General features: G+C 53.2%; 4 protein-coding genes across 4 annotated transcripts; 3 read left to right on the forward strand and 1 right to left on the reverse strand.

Moving 5' to 3' along the window:
* Window positions 1-465: 465 nt before the first annotated feature.
* Window positions 466-1,890, forward strand: ACET3X_003636 (uncharacterized protein; the record flags this gene model as incomplete). The annotated part of the gene is made up of 1 exon (XM_069448933.1): window positions 466-1,890. One exon carries the CDS (start codon window positions 466-468, stop codon window positions 1,888-1,890), a length of 1,425 nt encoding a protein of 474 aa, XP_069310183.1.
* Window positions 1,891-4,632: 2,742 nt separating this feature from the next.
* On the forward strand, window positions 4,633-5,523 carry ACET3X_003637 (uncharacterized protein; the record flags this gene model as incomplete). The annotated part of the gene is made up of 1 exon (XM_069448934.1): window positions 4,633-5,523. One exon carries the CDS (start codon window positions 4,633-4,635, stop codon window positions 5,521-5,523), a length of 891 nt encoding a protein of 296 aa, XP_069310184.1.
* Window positions 5,524-6,041: 518 nt separating this feature from the next.
* ACET3X_003638 (uncharacterized protein) lies at window positions 6,042-8,972 on the reverse strand. The gene is made up of 2 exons (XM_069448936.1): window positions 6,786-8,972; window positions 6,042-6,731 (listed from the first exon to the last, which is right to left on the reverse strand). The coding sequence occupies exons 1-2, from the start codon at window positions 8,630-8,632 to the stop codon at window positions 6,572-6,574; spliced, it is 2,007 nt and encodes a 668-aa protein (XP_069310185.1). The 5' UTR covers window positions 8,633-8,972; the 3' UTR covers window positions 6,042-6,571.
* Window positions 8,973-15,018: 6,046 nt separating this feature from the next.
* Window positions 15,019-17,761, forward strand: ACET3X_003639 (uncharacterized protein). Its single transcript, XM_069448937.1, has one exon. It carries the CDS (start codon window positions 15,039-15,041, stop codon window positions 17,679-17,681), a length of 2,643 nt encoding a protein of 880 aa, XP_069310186.1. The 5' UTR covers window positions 15,019-15,038; the 3' UTR covers window positions 17,682-17,761.
* Window positions 17,762-17,838: the final 77 nt, after the last annotated feature.

Consider the following 17,838-nt stretch of genomic DNA (forward strand, 5'->3'; position numbering starts at 1 on the left):
AATCCTACTACTACTCCCTCAGCCGTGTCTTCCCGTCCTTTATCTTTTCCTTTTACCCAAAAACTTGCAAAACTACGTTCCTCGATCGAGAACTCTAGAGAAACCACGCCTTACAGCCGTCGTAGCGTTTCCGTCGACCGAAGCCAACCTCTTACTGACAGCCCGAGTGCTCATGTAAAGCCCAGTGTGGTCCAAACGATCGAGAAGCCAAACACCTCATCAGATTCACTCGATCAACCTGTCTCCAGCTGCTCTGTATCGGACGTGTCTGAAGATGGATATGCCGACGCCAACGACGCCAACGACTCCAATGGAACCAGGATATGTCGACGCAGTCTCAAAGACAGGTTCGATGTTTCGAACGAGCCATTCAACCAGAGGCTGCGCCATATGTCGCAGGAAATACATAGTAAATCAGAGACGTCTCCACCGACAACATGCGCAGAGGTTTACAAGACGCCACTGATGAAGCCGGTCGACGAGAAGAATATTGGCATCAAATCATCAGTGAAAGTGTCTTCGTACGCTCTATCGTCCATGGGTTCTCTGACATTGACGGAGCCCAGACCTCGACAACGAACGCTGGACTTCTGCCTCCATTGGTTCACAGCGTATCGGATACTTATTGGGCTTACCTTTGTCATCAACGTTGCAGTATTCATCGTATACATTGAAAAGACCCACTACGAGCGTTTTGCCCTCCCCGGACCTCTAATCGCTACGGCCACCAATATCTTCGTTGCCATCTTCGTGCGTCAGGAGGACCTCATCAACGCAAGCTTCTCCTTCGTGGCCAAAACACCAGCAAGTCTACCGTTATGGCTCCGGAAGACCATCGCAGACTTTCACCACTACGGCGGACTACACATTGGATGCTCCCTGGCAGCGCTGCTATGGTACTGTTACTTTGTGTTTTTGAACACAAACTTCTTTCTCGATAGCGTAAAGCAAGACAAGGCTACGGGCTGGATGTGGGCTGACATCTTCACCTGCTACGCCATCCTCCTCTCTATTCTGATCGTCTGTATCCTGGCACACCCACGTCTCCGTGTGAGATTTCACGACGCATTCGAACACACGCATCGCTTTGGTGGATGGACAACATTGCTAGTATTATGGATAAATGCAGGCGTAGCAAGCAACAACCCAGGCAGCCCGCCTCTCTACGCCAACGCCGCACTTTGGCTCCTAGCCTCGACCACCTTCCTCATAATCCTTCCATGGACCCGCATGCGCCGCGTACCTATAATCGCCGAAGTCGTCTCAAGCCGCGAAATCAAGCTTACATTCCCTTACAAAAATATGCCCTACACTTCCACAGCCCGCTTCTCGCTCTCCCCGCTCCTCGAATGGCACGCTTTTGCCACCATCCCCATCCAAGCATCCTCTACACCAACCATCTCCTCCGCATACATTGTCATCTCGCAAGCCGGCGACTGGACAAAATCCATCATTACCTCGCCACCCACCCACATCTGGATCCGTAAACCCGCCGCCAAAAACTTCCTCTCCTTCGCCCCGCTGTTCAACTCCCTCCTACTCGTAGCCACGGGTGCGGGTATCGGCCCCTTGCTCTCCCTCTTGAGCTCCCCAGCTATTGCACACATGCGCGAACAGGGAAAGCCAGTCAGGGTCATGTGGTGTGTCTATGATCCTAATGCGGTGCATTGGCGTTTCGTGCAGGACATTATACGGAGAGTGGATCCGGAACCGAAGATTTTTGACTCAAGGGATGGTAGACCGGATATGGCGTTTGAGGCCGATTTTATGAAGAGAGAGTGCGGGTTGGAGGCTGCTATGGTTGTTAGCAATGCGGCACTTACAAGGGAGATGGTTGAGAGGATTAAGGGGAACGGTGGTGCGGCTTATGGGGCTGTGTTTGACTCTTAGAGCTGGTGGGCGTCTGTCGTTGCGTGAGTGGGAATGCGTTGTGCTGACCGGACCGTTAGGTATTTTTCGTTGTGTTTTCATGCATTGTTTCGGTTGTTTGGCTTGCGGGGCTGAGCTCTGTTGAGTTGGGTGGGTTGGTGAACCGACCTTGAGAGTATGCATTGTATCCTTCCTTCATGTATATAGGAGTGTTCATATTTTTAACCCTCAATTGTAGATATGTAACGCCTTCACAACATTCCGCGATGATACTCTGACAACAGTCATTTCACAAGAGCTGTTGAAGGGTGTGGACGTAGATGGATCGTTGTAGGTATGTGATACATGTTCACACGACGGCTCCTTCAAGCTAAAGATTGATCTTGTCCTTCTCCAATCACCATTACCATTATCACATTAACCTAGTAACCAGAAAGTACAAATCAACCATCCACTGTGCTCATTACCCACGCACTCCAGGTATCAAGAGATACAACTGCACCCGCCTCCCTCACAATTACCACGGCATCATACCACTTAAACCATAAGCGCAGCAAACAAGCCTCCAAACACGCCCGCGACCACAGAACCCATCGCCATGTTTGACGCTGCCGCACCTGTAAACTCTGGCAAGCTACCCGAAGCAGTAGCGTTGCCCATCATTCCTCCTGGTCCAGACATTGTGACGATGCTCGGCTTAGTCTCGTTACTGCCAGCGGCACAGGATGGTACAGCGACCGCGGAGCGCGTTACCATTACATCGGCGGGAGCGGCGGAGGGGCAGCCTGGGTGGACTGTGAGGGTGGATGTTACAGCGTGGGATTGGCTGGGGCGCGTTAGTTGGGTTGAGTATGAGCAAGTTGTAGAAGATTGGGGTGTGGAGCAGGAGTGCTAGGAGAGATGGAGAGTTTACTTACGCTGAGACGGTGCTGGATAGCACGATAGCGGTGCTGAGGAGAGAGATTGAGAACTTCATAGTACAGGGTGTGAACACTAGTGACTAGATGGTGGAGTATGTAGTATATGTTACGACTACAAAAGAATGTACGGCAAACTTTAGAATTCAAGGGAATGGAAAGGGAAGAAACGGCAATTGAACAGCAGCTAAGCCACTTCTTTGTATCTACACTTAGCTACTTACCTCCAGCACGTGCACCGTTCACCCTCTTAGTTGTCCCTCCCGATATTGATTCCAATTTGTTACCTTGTGATGTATTGAACGCGGCAGTTCTACTCCAAGTCAACCAATAAACTACTAGCATGCCGTCCTACTCGCCATCCAAACAAGCTACAACTCACTTCCAGGACCTACTGAGACCCCTTCATCTCGAACAACCATTGGCAAATCGCAAATCGCAACAGAACGGCCCGGTCAGTAGTCCAAGTCTCATCGGATTGTACGTCTTCCGAGAATGCGTTCACACCAAGGGTCATGTTCCCGCTCTGTCGGACACAGATGCAGCAGAATTGGGTGTTGATCAACGGCCGAGAAGTTGCCGAATCGTAAGGGCGCGGGAGGAAAAGAAAACACTCACGGCTGCTAGTTTCAGTCTAACGGTTTAAGGTACGGAGAGAATATGTAGCGCTGGTAATTGGACAGGGCGACTAGGGGGTAATACCAATGGATTGTAGGTTACCAGGCTAGTTCCAGGGCGAGAATAATGTGGAGGTGGAAAGTTCCATTGGGATTTTGGAGGTTTTCGTACTAGCCAACGGTGCTGGTTCTGGTAACTAGTGCGTTAGCCTTTGACATTCAAGTTTGTAACCAGGCTGGCGATCTAGCAAGTTGGAAAGAATTGTTATGGAAATGACAGTTCCTGCCATTGGTGTTTCCCATGTATGCACAACAACAAAAAGAGGTTGAAACAAAAACAGAAAGCGCAATCGACATGGAGTGGCTTCCTACCTTGTTGCAACCCAACTGCTTCTTCTTACAGCTTACATTACCTACAACATCCATTCTCGACATAGTCTTCCCTATCCGCCGACATTGTCCCTCGGAAACTCACCTTTCCATAGTAACCCCAACGCCTTCCCTGTCCTCCGGTCGTAGATCCTGCCGCGATCAAGCCACCGCGGAGAAAAAAAAAGCTTCAACAGCACATATAGTCTGAACGGGAAAAAAAAGATGACAATTGTACGTCGTTCTCTCCTGACTAAAAAGGCCATGATTAGCTACTCACTAGAGCATTCTGGGTATAGCTGAGCCCGTTGTGTCGTAGCGCGACGTCATTCTCAAGCTTAATCGTCTTAGCGCCATGTTCGGATGGTGAAGGTTCCGTGGTACACTACATCACTAACCTGCCGCGGTTTTGCGGGGAATGGCCCTTGGACCCTTGTTGCTACTCGCCTGCTTTGTTCCAAGGCTTGACTCTCGTCCCGAAGTAGTAACCAAGGTTGTTGGTCTCTGCCTGATTGGGATGAAGGTTCATCAGTTGGAGAGGTTAGGCTGATCGCGACGTTGGCTGCCCTGGTGCTTGGGTTGCGAGATCGCGACTGGCGCCGGATGGAATCATGTCCGTCTACGGGATATTGTGACTAGCTTAGACTCTGGAAGATGATGGTAAGATTGCCATGAGCGAGCTCAAAGAGGAGTAGTAAGCTTTCAGTATTGTCTTTGCGGGAGATGAAGAAGGGGGGGTAATGGTATGTATAAGATGGAATGGTTCTCGCTGAAATGAAACAGGTATCTCACAGCATCTCTCCTGCACATTCTCCTGTATCCATTACCCGATTACTCGATTTTAATATCCAACCATCAAAATGAAGTCCACAATCTTCTCCATCGCTGCTCTTGCGGCCATCTCCACCGCCGCGCCCGTCAAGCGTGCTGATGGCCCATCCGACGCCGAGATCCTCAACTACGCCCTTACTCTCGAGCACCTCGAGAACACCTTCTACGCCGAGGCCCTCGCCAAATACAGCGTTGAGGACTTCAAGGCCGCCCACTTCTCCGAGGAGGCCTACAACCGCATCAAGACCATCTCCAGCGACGAGAAGGCACACGTTGATTTCCTGACTGGTGCGCTCAGCGCTGCTGGAGCCAAGCCCGTCGAGGCCTGCACTTACGACTTCGGATACAAGGACGTTGCGTCCTTCCTTGCCACTGCCAGCATCCTCGAGGGTGTCGGTGTCAGCGCGTACCTTGGTGCCGCCGCAGACATCATGTCCAAGACCTATCTGACTGCCGCTGGATCTATCCTGACCGTCGAGGCCCGCCACTCGGCCTATGTACGTAACACCATTGGCTCCTCGCCTTTCCCGTCTCCATTCGACAACCCGTTGAGCTACAACGAGGTCTACACGCTTGCTGCGCAGTTCATCAAGTCCTGCCCGGAGACCAACGCTCCTCTGCCAGTCAAGGCTTTCCCTTCGCTCTCCGCCTCCGCATCTGACGGAAGCATGTCGATCAAGGCTGGCAGCAAGGTCACTCTCATGACCTCTGGATACAAGGTTGACGGCAAGGTCTACGCTGCTTTCATCACTGTCACTGGCCCAGTCTTTGTTGATGCCACGGAGGTCGAGGGTGGATTCGAGGTCACGGTCCCTGAGAAGGGCATCGCTGGACAGAGCTACGTTGTGCTCACCAGCTGCAACACTGCTGCCACTGACGACACCATCATTGCTGGGCCTGCCATTGTTGAGGTCATGTAAAGTGGTTGTTTCATGATGGGTTGACCTCGCAACTTCTAAAAATGGCAACTGTAAGGCATCGCAGTAATTATAGTAGTAGTACTCTTAAATTTTAATTTTCAGTCTCAATTCTGCTTATGCCCTTGGAACTGGTGAAAATCTTTACCATGTTCTGATACCAATGAGAAGTGCATGTTGCCTGTGGAAGTAGTTGTTATCTCACTGTTGTTCCGCAGTGGTTGAGATGTGTCTTAATCCCACATATTTGCCAAAACACGATGGCATTCCAAGCATAACACATGTTCACACACATGCCTTCCTCCACCGAAAGAAGACTTCGTAACACACCTATCGCACGCTCGCACACATGCGTTCCACTTCTCTCTACTATACATGCAATCGTCGTGCCAGTGGATCCAGCTGTCGTCACCCCCTCGCAACTGGATCAACACATACCCATAATAGAACCAATCTTGACGCAAGTCAATGACGCGGCCTCGGGAACCCAAAGACAGAGACAGACAGTAATAAGACACAAAGGATACGTTTCTTGAATTTGTATATTTCCGCACATGGTCTATCTACAAAATGCTTTTGTCTCAAAACATTTCCCCTCGTCATTACACAAAGCGCAGAGGGAGGAAACACAGCAGCCCGAAGCCTGAGCCTGGGCAGAGAGAGACTTGTCCCCAAAATCCACCAGATACACGCAATAGAGCCAGCCGGGGCTACCAACACGTTCCCGGTCATCGTATATATATACACAAGTAAGAGGGCTTCCTTTCCCTCCCAGAGATTATCCAATGCAAATTTCTAACATGTCGCGAGATATACGGCCCAAACGGGTAGACTCCCCCGGTACATCGGATGGTGCGGTTTCGAGCCCGCGTACGAGAAAAAGAAAAGGGCACAACTGCGCCCTGAGTACACAAAGTCCGCGGAAAGAGATCGGGAGAGCGGTCGAGAAAGAGTCGCCGCATTGATGCCGAAGATGAAAACGCCCGCCAACGCCATGCCGTCATGCAAAAACTCGTGATGAGAATGAATGCTATACGCGCTCGTCTCGTATCTAGTTGTCGTACGTCGAGGGTAGAGATTGACCGCCGCAATCGGGAATCTTGAGGCCGGGCTTGAGGTTGCGGTTGATGTCCATGAGGCCCCATTTGTCTTCCCACTCTTTGCCCTTTTCGTTGTACTGAATCTTCCATGGCTCGTCAAATGCTGAGAACCTGCAGACATGCGTTAGTCACGATGCGTCAACGTAGGGTGACGCGAACACTTACCAGAAATACTCTGTTCCATTTGCCATACTTGGGCAGATCCAGTCCTCCATGAACTGGTTCATTTCATCAATTCCAGCAACGGATCCCTTGGTGCAAGTCGCGGCTCCACCGCAGCCAGTGCCGCCTCCGGATGGCCAGCCAACTTCTGCAATGACCTGGTGTATGCCGTTTTGGTTCGCAGTAAGAGCCACATCATGGGTTTGCCAGAAGTTCCAGGTCCAGGCAGCCGCATCGCTGACGTCGACACCGGCAAAGAAGGGGTGGACGTTGGACATGACGATGTCAACCTTGGTAGCCATGTCGCCAGTCCAGTTGTCACCCAGATCGGCCATGGCGACAGGCAGCTGGCAGCTGTGGTCCGAGATGTTCTTGCGGAAATCGGTAATGTGACCGAGCAGCTCGGTTTCCGTCAGATCTTTGCGGTAGAGCACCTCGTTACCGATGATGATACCCTTGAAGTAGTCGCAGCCGTAGTCGTCGAGGATGTCCCATGTTTGAGCGATCTGTCGCTCGGTAGTAGTGTCGTTTTTGTCGAGCCAAACACCGAGCCAAATCTTCATCGTGTCCTTGATTTCCAAGCGGTCAATGGCGTGGATAAGCATCTGCGTCTGGTTGCAGTCGGTGCCATACAAACGAACTGCATTGGTCAGTTGCGACATGACAGCCAAGTCGCGGGTGATGTTGTTTTGCGACGGTGGGACGTGGAGGCAGTCTGGGTATTGTGAGTTTAGCGGAGTGTAGTCCATGCCTGGGAAGACCTTGTGCAGATCGGCATTGTTCATCAAGGCCTTGATCTCAGAAGAATCCTTGCCAAGATCATCCTTGTTGTCTTCGGCGACATCTTGAGAAGATTGCTCAGCTTCGGCGGCAGCGCTGGAGTCGTGGCCCCCACCCTTTCCGATAGTGGCACCTAGGACACCGCCAAGAATTGCACCCAAGAGGATGAGAGCGATGATGGACATGGCGATCCACATTCTCTTCTTCCGCTTATGCAGGTCGTCTTCTGCTTTCCAGCTGGCGATCTTTTCTGGCATGAGTTCCCCGCTTCCGTTGACCATGGGCACGGCGTCGTACTTGGTGCCGTCTCGCGACGACGCAGCAGCAAAGGCACCAGCGCCCGCGGCAGCACCGACAGCGCCGTTGTTTATCGATGATCCCGGTGAGCCGTTGCGACTGCTGCCGTCGCGCGAGCCACCGAATGGCACGAAAGAGCGTCGCTTGTTCTGCAGGGAGTTGTGGTCCGGGCCCATTCCCCAGTCGTCATCGTTGTCGACTTCGTGTGGGTTGATTATGCCCATCTGCGGGGCGAGGTTCTGGGCGGACGAAGAGTAGCGGTTGTAGGGCGTGTCGGCGTAGGGAGCGCCGCTGTGAGGAGTGTGGGGCATGCTGTACATGGAGCTGTCGGTCGAGTACATGCCGGCGACGAGGGGTGCGCCTGAGCCGTAGGAGCGATTCGAGTGCATTGGACGGGGTACCATTGGCTGGTCGTGGGCGTTTGGGTCGTTGAAGGGTGACGACTGGGAGCTCCGGGTGGGCACGCCCATGGGTCGTCCTGGACCTGGCATGCCTCGTGCCGCCTGCATGCCGCTCTCGCGCGGGTGGTTGTTGGCGATGCCGGTGGCGAGGGCGTTGATGCCGCCGCCCGGGGCTGAGTCGCCCATGTTGTCTGAGCCGGGAGTGACGCCTGGAGTCGAGTAGTCGGAGTAGTTGTTTGGGTCGGAGTACTGTCGCTGCTGGTGCATGCCCACTGGGGTGCGATGAGCAGGCGGAAGCGGCGGAGTGTCGTCGGACGGGAGGGCGTCTGGCTGCTGTCCTAATGGCCAGGCCTGAGGTTGCTGGAAGGCCATTGTGGGTGCTTGTTTGAGGCTTTGCTACACCTCTCGCGTCAAAAGGCGAAAACGACAGGCGGGCGCGGGCAGCGCTCGGGGAATGGTAGCGGACAGCGGCGCGCCGCTCTGCGGATCGCGATGGGCGGCCTACTATGGCTGGGCCTGGCTAGTGGTGGGCGAGGCGGTCGCGGGTTTCTTCTTCTTGTTTGTCGTCGCAGGTGCTGCAGTGTGCAAGGGCCGAGGCAGAAACGAGCGAAAAGGGCAATGCAGCGTTTCGCAGAGTCGCGGATGTAATTGTGGAGAGAGAGCAGTCGTGTGGGCGAGTTTGATGCAGGTGTGCACGTCGGGTACACGGCTCTGGCACGACAGAGGCTGACGGATTGGCTGCGCTAGCCCGCAAGATTCACCCAGGAAACCACGACAGAACCCACTGTGACGTCTCTGCCAATGCACCAGCCTCCAAAACAGCCTCAACAGGTTTTGGCCGTGATAAGCTGCTGTCCTTGCACACACACATACACCGAGCGAGCGTGCGCGCTTTTTTCCAACCCGGCCACTGCCCTTTTTGTTTTCTCGGTCGTATTCTGCGCTGCCCTCTCACTTCTCTCATCTCTCACCAACTCGCTCGTGTATCAGGATCAACATGGTGCCTGCCTCTTGCTGCGCTGTGATCCATGGTGCCTGCCCGTGCGCCCAAAGCGGGCAGGCGCGATAGAGCCAGCCTCGCCAGAAACAAGCAGTCGCAGCGAGGGCTTGGCACTGCCCGCGGGAAGCCGCATCGACAACAACGGCGCGAGCAAGGGCCGAATAACAGGCAATCTCCCATATCAGTTGTGGACCATTATTGCCGCGATGCCTCTTTGGCCTCTATCCCTTTCATCCCCTGCCCAACGGCACGCCTTGCATTTCGATTCTGCAATGCCTTCGGCTGTTTCCAGCTTCTGTCAAGAACGTCTTCGTCTTGGCCTTCACCACGTTTCCACTATTAGCTCCACGTGCCACCCGCTACCGCAAACGGCTCCACTTTACAATCTGGAGCCATCTACTTCAATCCTGTCTAGTCTGCATAGCCTCAACTTTGCCATCTGTCCGCCCTCCGTCACCGTGTTTCCCTCTTATTTTTTCTTCACATGCACTCGCATCTCTTTGTGCGAGGTCCGAGTCCATCTGATCGCTGTGGTGAAACACAAACACCACATCGCCATCGGGCCCACCTGATAAGACATGTCGTGCACACCACACTCGTCCCTACCCCGCGCTCGTGAGCGAATCTCGTTCCGCCGTGCATACGAGCGCCGCGTCAGCGTCAAGTCATCCCACCGGACTCCAGTAGCAGCACACACTTGTTTGGCTCATCTGTCACTTTGCGCGCCAGCCTTCCAGCCTTCCAGTTTCTGCAGTCAGAACAATTGGCCTGCATGCACCACGCCTCCCAATACAAATTAGCCCGATTGCGCGTACATGTTGACTTTTACCACGGTTGCAGCCGACTGAGTTTCAACTGCGAGCCTCATGTTGATTGAACAAGGTCCGTTTAGGCAATCATGGCGATTTCGCGGCCAAATAAATTCAGTGTTTGTCACTCACGCCGACATTTATCATCTCCCAAACCTTCAGGTCGTTACAACATGTAAGTACATGCATGGCGCAGTGTATCCTGGATACCACGTCTCGGCGCAACAAGCTTCTGATCTTATTTGCATCTGAGTATACCTAATTGGTCTCACGTTATTGCACGCCTCATCCAGCCTTAACCCATTGGTTCCGCTGGCGCATGATTTTCCTGATCCGGACAGCCACGATGGTAGAATCAAAAATCCAACCACCGCGAAGCATGAGGAGCAATAACCTCCGTATACATATAAATATTATTCCCTTGGCAATCTAACGATGCTTCCCGTACAACAGTCAAACTATCCAGACAATGCCACCCCACGCCAAGATTCACGCCACCATCGCCACGCTACCCACCGGCCCCCCTCTGGTCGTCGCAATCACAGGCGGCACTTCAGGCATCGGATCCTACATAGCCAAAGCATTCGCATCCGTCTACCGCGACGCCGAGTCCAAGCTCCGCGTCTACATTGTCGGTCGCAACGCCTCACGCGCAGAGGCCTTGCTCACACATGTGCGCTCGACAAGTCCAGGTTCAGAATGGCGGTTCTTGCAAGTGCGTGATCTGGCGCTGATGAGTGATGTCGATGCCGTGTGTGCGCAAATCAAGCAGCACGAGGAGGAAGAGCCATTGAAAGGGGGAGGAGATCCGAGGATAGATATCTTGTACATGACTCAGGCACTATCACCTTTGGCGCCATCCGATCGTGAGTTGTCTTCTTTTTTTTTCCTACTATCAGATAGGGAAGCGGAGTACACCATATTGTAGTAACAAGAACTCTTTGTGTACCAACTAACATGAACAACCAATCCTGCAGCAACAAAAGAAGGACTCGATACTCAAATGTCTCTCTTATACTACTCCCGCATCCGCTTCATCCTCAACCTAACCCCACTCCTCCACCGCTCTTCAAGTCCCTCAGGCGCACACATAATATCCGTCTTCGCAGGCACAATAGAAGATGGCGTCGATGCGAAAAACCTCCCGATCGGCCCACCGCCGCCCAAGCACCACGGCGGCGTCACATCGGTCCGCACGCACGTCTCTTTTATGAAGACGTATCTATTCGAGGCCTTGGCGGAGAAGCACGCTGGCAAGATATCTTTCATTCATGTCTACCCTGGCCTGGTCGACGGGCCGACGTTTCTGAGTGCTGTGAATCCACTGTGGTTCCGTGTCTTGTGGCGGGTGGTCAAGGTACTGTTGGCGTGGTATATGACGAGTCCTGAGGTGTGTGGGCGTGTCATGGTGTTTTTGGCGACAGGGAGGTATCCTGCGCGGGGTGTAGGCGGAGGCGTGGATGGTATCGCGGGTATGACGAAGAGCGATAAGGAGGGAAATGATGTGGCATTCAGTAGTTTGAGAGAAAGAGGGGGCGGTGCATATGCCGTTGGCCAGAGAGGCGACGAGAAAAAAGAAATTAGTTATGCGAAGCTGAGGCAGAGTGATACCAGGGACAGAGTATGGAAACATACCATGGGTGTGTTGGAAGGTATTCAAGGATTAACAGTATAATTGGGACAGTGGGACAGTATTTTGTGATGAAACTTTTCTTGTGAATCAATCATGAAAACAAAAGGTGAACACGCGAGACGCCGAAACATGAGTTAAGTATCTTTCAGTATCGCGGCACTTGTTACTTTGAATTCCTTTTCCTTTGCTACCTTTTGCGAGCCTGTCCAACACCGTAAATATCATTGCCAGAAACATTCCCAATCCTGCGCCAACGCGGCATTGAAAACCTCATTACTATTGTACAACTCAGCTTGGAAGTTTGTGAATTCGGCAGCCAGCCCCGGAAAGTCACTGAGCCATTGTTCGGCTTCCTCGGAGATATTTGGTGAAGGGCGGCGCTCAGGTAGCGATGGATTGAGCGCCACTCCCGGTGTGATGGGGTGGGTGTTGATAGTGATATGCGACATGTGTGTTGCAGAAGTTCGTATGCGCGGTAAAAGTTCAGTGTACTCGTCTTGTCGATGTCGGTAATAGTTAGTTCGGAGCTCATGCTGCAGTAGTTGATCGACGCAAGCCGCCATTGTTTTCGTGGCCGTCAGATGGAGCTCGTACGTTCTATCTGGACATGGATCCGGCAGCTGTACCCACTTCAGCACCAGAGAGAGGAAGATGATGTCTTTCAAATCACTTCCTTTGCGCCCCATTCTTGCGATAAGAGATCTGATGGTGTTTTGCACAGTCGCGACAAGTGCTTGTTCATGATGTGCATGCATCTGCTGCTCTGGGTGCTGGCAAATTTGTTTGATGCGTTGACATATCATAAGAGCTGCCCACAAAGTGTCTGTTTTGCACAAGTGATAGTAAAAGTCTTGCTCCGCCGACGGTCTGTCAGCTGCCTCTTTCAAGAATGGGGGGTTGTAAAAGTCTTGATAGGCGAGTATGGCTAGTGATGAATCGATGCAGTGTAGCCAAACCTCTTTGGTCGCTTCGGGATGTCCTTGCTCGTTATAAAGAAGTGGTTTATACAAGCAGAATAGCGGTCGCCGAAGGTACAGATCCAGAAGAACGCGATGCAGGAGGTCACCTCGATCACCGGGCATTAATTGACTGCGATGCAAGCTGAGGACTGGAGGTTTGGAAACTAGGCACTTTTCAACCTTCCGTCCTATTTCAACTGCCTCATTCGCATCAGGCGTCGAGCGCTGCACAAGTGAAAGAGCCTCGAACCGCTGAGGAAGAGATGTAGCAAGGTAAACTTGGTATACACTGTCCGTGAGATCGCTGAGTGGGCGCGAAGCAGGTAGCTTTGTAGAGGATTCATCGAAATCCTCATCGTTAAGATTTGTCGGTATCGGATTGTAATTGGCGAGGTCAGGAGCTATCAAGGGCATCCCCGCCATCATTGATGCTTGCAGGTCGATCTCCAGAATGGTTGCCCACAGCCGCTTTCGCATCTCCTTTTGATAGAGTGAAATAGACTTTATATTGGCCGGATCCCAATGTAGACCAATCGTCATAGCGGAGCGTATAAGAGCGCCACTAGAGCGCCAGAGCGTCTCTGGTTTTCGAACGCCACTAGAAAGTAGTACAAGTATCTCGATTTGAAGAGTTGATAGCTCGGTCCTCTGTTTTCGTCCAAGTTCGTCGAGCCATGCTTGGACATAGTTGATAGCTGTCTCTTTCAGATAAGGTGTATAGGTTTCGTACTCGTTGGTGTTTGTTGCGTTATCCAGCATGTAAGCTCTAGTCAAAAGGACGGTGAGCTGCACAATGATGCTGGATGAAGAGCCAATCTCGGATTCGTTGTTATGCCACAGTCTTTCATACTGACGCATGAATGTTGGGCGATGAAGAACACGCAAAGTTCGCTCGAAATACTTGAAGTAGATCGAAATTAGCCTGTCGCAGTAGGGTTTTGGAGGTAGTGACGCCCACAGCTTTAGCAATGCAGGAGATGATTCATGGTCTTTCTGGCCCTGTAGCGGCGGTAGCGTATTCCCTCTGGATTTGTTCTCAAGAAACTTGATTTTCTTGGCACATGCCATCAATGGTCCATCGTAAGCCATCCTATTGAGAAATTCTTTGACATCGAGGAACTGCAATCGGTTAATTCATGTCCAGAATGATGGTGTCGTTGTCTTCTCTTGCCTGATTAAGGAGCGTAACCCTGTCGTTTTGCCCATGGTACTGTGACCGATCTCCTTCAGCAACGACCATGCCAAGCAGAGGGAGATCTGACGATGTTGGGCGCTCGACGCGTGTTGTAGCTGGGCTTTGATGCGCGTGAGCAACACCTAAGAGCTCTTCAACTTTTGCCATTCGGTGCTGAAGATCGTCGAGCAAGCTTAGAGGCGCACTGTCAGAAGTGCTCGATAGTCGGGGCCGTTTTACTTTGGATGCAGTTGGGACGATGCCGCTTCGATTGTAAGTGCATGTCTCAGCGATGGATGCCTTGATGCAGTTTTCGCATGGCGTGGTGCGGTCGCATTTTAGTTTTTTCTCGCGACATCTAAGACATGAAACAACTGGTCGAGGACGTCTGGGTGGCGACGCGTCGTCCATATTCACCGTATGTCAGGGTTGCGAGGTGTGGACGGGTCTCCTGCCAAGTTGGGCGGGGGTTAATGCTCCTCTGCGGCACAGCTCAAGCGTCCCACGTGTACCCCTGGCAAAGTCGGCTTACCAGCATCGTCGAGTCGTAACGTGGAATTGACTTTGCACAGGTAGCGCGCCAACAACGAGAGGAATAGGGTAGCAAGGACAAATGTGTATTGAAAGAAAAAAAATAGTATCCCGAGCAGATCTGCCGCAAAGGTACTCGGGAGATTTCCTAGACCGAGCGTCTGCCACACATGGGAGCCTAAGAAAAGGCCTGCCGGGGCATGTTTGTTGCAATGTGAAGCATAGCTTGCGGACTCACAGCACGTGGCTCTGCATCAGCGGTGGAACGCGAGAGTTAATAATTGTGTCCAGGTACCCAGATAGGTTGTCGCTCAGTGTTCAGATTCGGGGGCAGTACAGTCTGGAGTAGAGGAGTCTGGAAGGCGGCGGCGGTGACGTCTAGCTTCGCCTAGGCCTCTGACCCCACAACCAAAGGTCCCTGAGCAGCAACGGCGAGATTTGCCCGCCATAACAACACGTAGCTTCACTATCCCCGAATTGCAATTGGCATTCCATTCCACACATCAATTGCGCCTCCCAAAACCCGTCCTTGGTACATTGTCCCCATTTTGGTATCTCCTTCAGGTAAGTGCAGGGGGAATTGCTGCGTGGCCCCACCCGGCGCCGGGAGCTCTTTGGACACAGTAGTAGCTAACAGCTCCCCTCGCGTTCTGCAGCTATCCGACGTCCATCATGAGCAACCTCTTCGAAGCAAAAGTCAAGAGCGTCCTGTCCGGCGACACGGTCGTCCTCCACAACATCAACAACCCCAAAGCAGAGCGTACACTGAGCCTAGCCTTTGTAACCGCCCCGAGACTGCGACGCGAGGGAGACGAGCCCTTTGCCTTTGAGTCACGCGACTATCTCCGTCGTCTGCTTGTAGGCAAGGTCGTCCGGTTCCAAGTTCTGTATAAAATACCGACTGGCGCAAACCGCGAATATGGCCTCATCGTCACACCCAACAAGGAGATCCTGCCGCAACAAGCCGTCGCTGCGGGCTGGGTCAAGCTGCGAGACGACGCCGGCCGCAAGGAAGACTCGGATGAGGCTGCCAATCTGCTCGAGCGACTTGCAGTAGATGAAGCCCGCGCCAGGGCAGACTCCAAGGGCCTCTGGGCGGAGACGGGCGGCAGGATCAACACGTCTTCAGAGCTGAGCGATCCGCACAAGTTTGTTGAACAGAACAAGGGCAAAGACATTGACTCGATTGTTGAAAAGGTCCTCTCCGGCGACCGTCTGATTGTGCGATTCCTCCTCTCGCCCACCGAGCACGTGCAAACAATGGTCCTCCTCGCCGGTGTCCGCGCACCAGCAACACAGCGAACAAACCCCTCCGACGGCAAGGTCCAACCAGCCGAGCCATTCGGTGACGAGGCGCAACAGTTCGTCGAGACTAGACTGCTGCAGCGAGGAGTCCTTGTCGAGGTTCTGGGAACAACACCCAACGGCCAGATCGTCGCAGACGTAAAGCATCCCACCCAAGGCAGCATCACACCTTTCCTGCTCAAGAACGGATTGGCCAAATGTACAGACCACCACACCACCCTCCTCGGGCAGAAGATGGGCATACTGAGGGGAGCCGAGAAGCAGGCAAAGGACGGCCGTCTGGGTGTCTACAAGGAGCATGTCGCGCCCAAGGTCAGCAAGGCGGGCGAGCAAGAAGCCACCGTCAGCCGTGTTCAGAGCGCCGACACCATTTTCGTCCGAAACAAGGCGGGCGCAGAGAAGCGCATCAACCTCAGCAGCGTCCGTCAACCGAAGCCTACCGATCCCAAGCAATCACCATGGGTAGCTGAGGCCAAGGAGTTCCTGCGCAAGAAGCTCATCGGCAAGCACGTCAAGTTCCACGTCGACGGAAAGCGACCAGCGACCGAGGGCTATGACGAGCGCGAGATGTGCACCGTCACCCTGCAGGGCAAGAACGTCGGTTTGATGCTTGTAGAGAACGGCATGGCTTCAGTAATCCGCCACCGACAGGACGATACCGACAGGAGCCCGATCTACGACGACCTCCTCCTAGCCGAGTCGACTGCCCAAGCTGAAAAGAAGGGCCTCTGGTCAGACAAGGCCCCTTCGGTGAAGCAGTACGTCGACTACTCGGAGTCGCTCGAGAAGGCCAAGCGTCAACTCACTCTGCTTTCGCGGCAACGCAAGGTACCGGCTATTGTCGATTTTGTCAAGTCAGGATCGCGCTTCACTGTACTGGTACCTCGCGAGAACGCCAAGCTCACCTTCGTCCTCTCCGGTATCCGCGCACCTCGATCAGCGAGAAATGAAAGCGAAAAGGGCGAACCATTTGGCAAGGAGGCACATGAATTTGCCAATCGCCGCTGCCAGCAGCGCGACGTCGAAATTGACGTCGAAGACTGCGACAAGGTCGGTGGCTTCATTGGTACTCTGTACATCAACCGTGAGAACTTCGCAAAGACTCTAGTCGAGGAAGGCCTAGCTACAGTCCATGCCTACTCAGCGGAGAAGTCTGGCAACGCAAACGAACTGTTTGCGGCTGAGCAAAAGGCCAAGGACGCACGAAAGAACCTGTGGCAAGACTACGATCCGTCTCAAGAAGAGGACGGCGAAGCAGCGGCAGCTGATGAGCCCACCAACGGCGACGCTGAACCATCAAGGAAGGCAGACTACCGCGATGTGATGATCACCCACGTTGAAGATGATGGAAGACTTCGTCTGCAACAGATTGGCAGCGGCACATCAGCCTTGACATCCCTCATGAGCGCCTTCAGCAAGTTCCATCTCAACCCAGCAAACAGCGCTGGTCTGCCAGATGCACCCAAGGCCGGCGAGTTTGTAGCAGCCAAGTTCACTGCTGACGACCAATGGTACCGTGCGCGCATCCGACGCAACGACCGGGAGAACAAGAAGGCTGAGGTTGTTTACATCGACTACGGTAACTCTGAGACGATCCCATGGACCCGCCTCCGTCCTCTCTCGCAAGCGGAGTTCCTGCCCTCGAAACTGAAGCCGCAGGCTGTAGAGGCCCAGTTGGCGTTTGTCCAGCTTCCCGGCAACTCTGAGTACCTTAGCGACGCTGTCAACTTCATCTCCCAAGAGACCGCCGACCGAGAGCTTGTGGCCAGAGTTGAGGCTACTGAGAAGGATGGCATGCTCTGGGTGACATTGTACAACCCCGACCAGAGCAAGGACGGCACCGAGAGCATCAACGCCGACATCCTCAGCGAAGGTCTTGCCATGGTGCCAAAGAAGCTGCGGCCATGGGAGCGCAACGCCAGCGTGCTTGCTGCCATGAAGAAGAAGCAGGACGTGGCCAAGGAGGAGCGCCGCGGCCAGTGGGAGTATGGTGATCTCACGGAGGACTAGATGTTAGATAGTTTGTCGTCGCATACCAAGCAAAATTGGGCACAGCACGAGTGAGAACAGTGTAGCAACAGAAATAAAAGCATACTTCACAGCCTCGAAACGAGCAGGATTATCTACTATGTGTCTGCTGGCGATGATGCCTTGTGATGAAGGCCAG

This window comes from Alternaria dauci, chromosome 2 (genome assembly GCF_042100115.1).
Source record: "Alternaria dauci strain A2016 chromosome 2, whole genome shotgun sequence".
Classification (NCBI taxonomy): domain Eukaryota; kingdom Fungi; phylum Ascomycota; class Dothideomycetes; order Pleosporales; family Pleosporaceae; genus Alternaria; species Alternaria dauci.

Coding starts and splice junctions, on each gene's coding strand:
- ACET3X_003638 (XM_069448936.1), bottom strand. CDS start 8,632: ATGGCCTTCCAGCAACCTCAGGCCTGGCCATTAGGACAGCAGCCAGAC. Junction 6,732..6,785: donor AATGGAACAGAGTATTTCTG/GTAAGTGTTCGC, acceptor GCATGTCTGCAG/GTTCTCAGCATTTGACGAGC.
- ACET3X_003639 (XM_069448937.1), top strand. CDS start 15,039: ATGAGCAACCTCTTCGAAGCAAAAGTCAAGAGCGTCCTGTCCGGCGAC.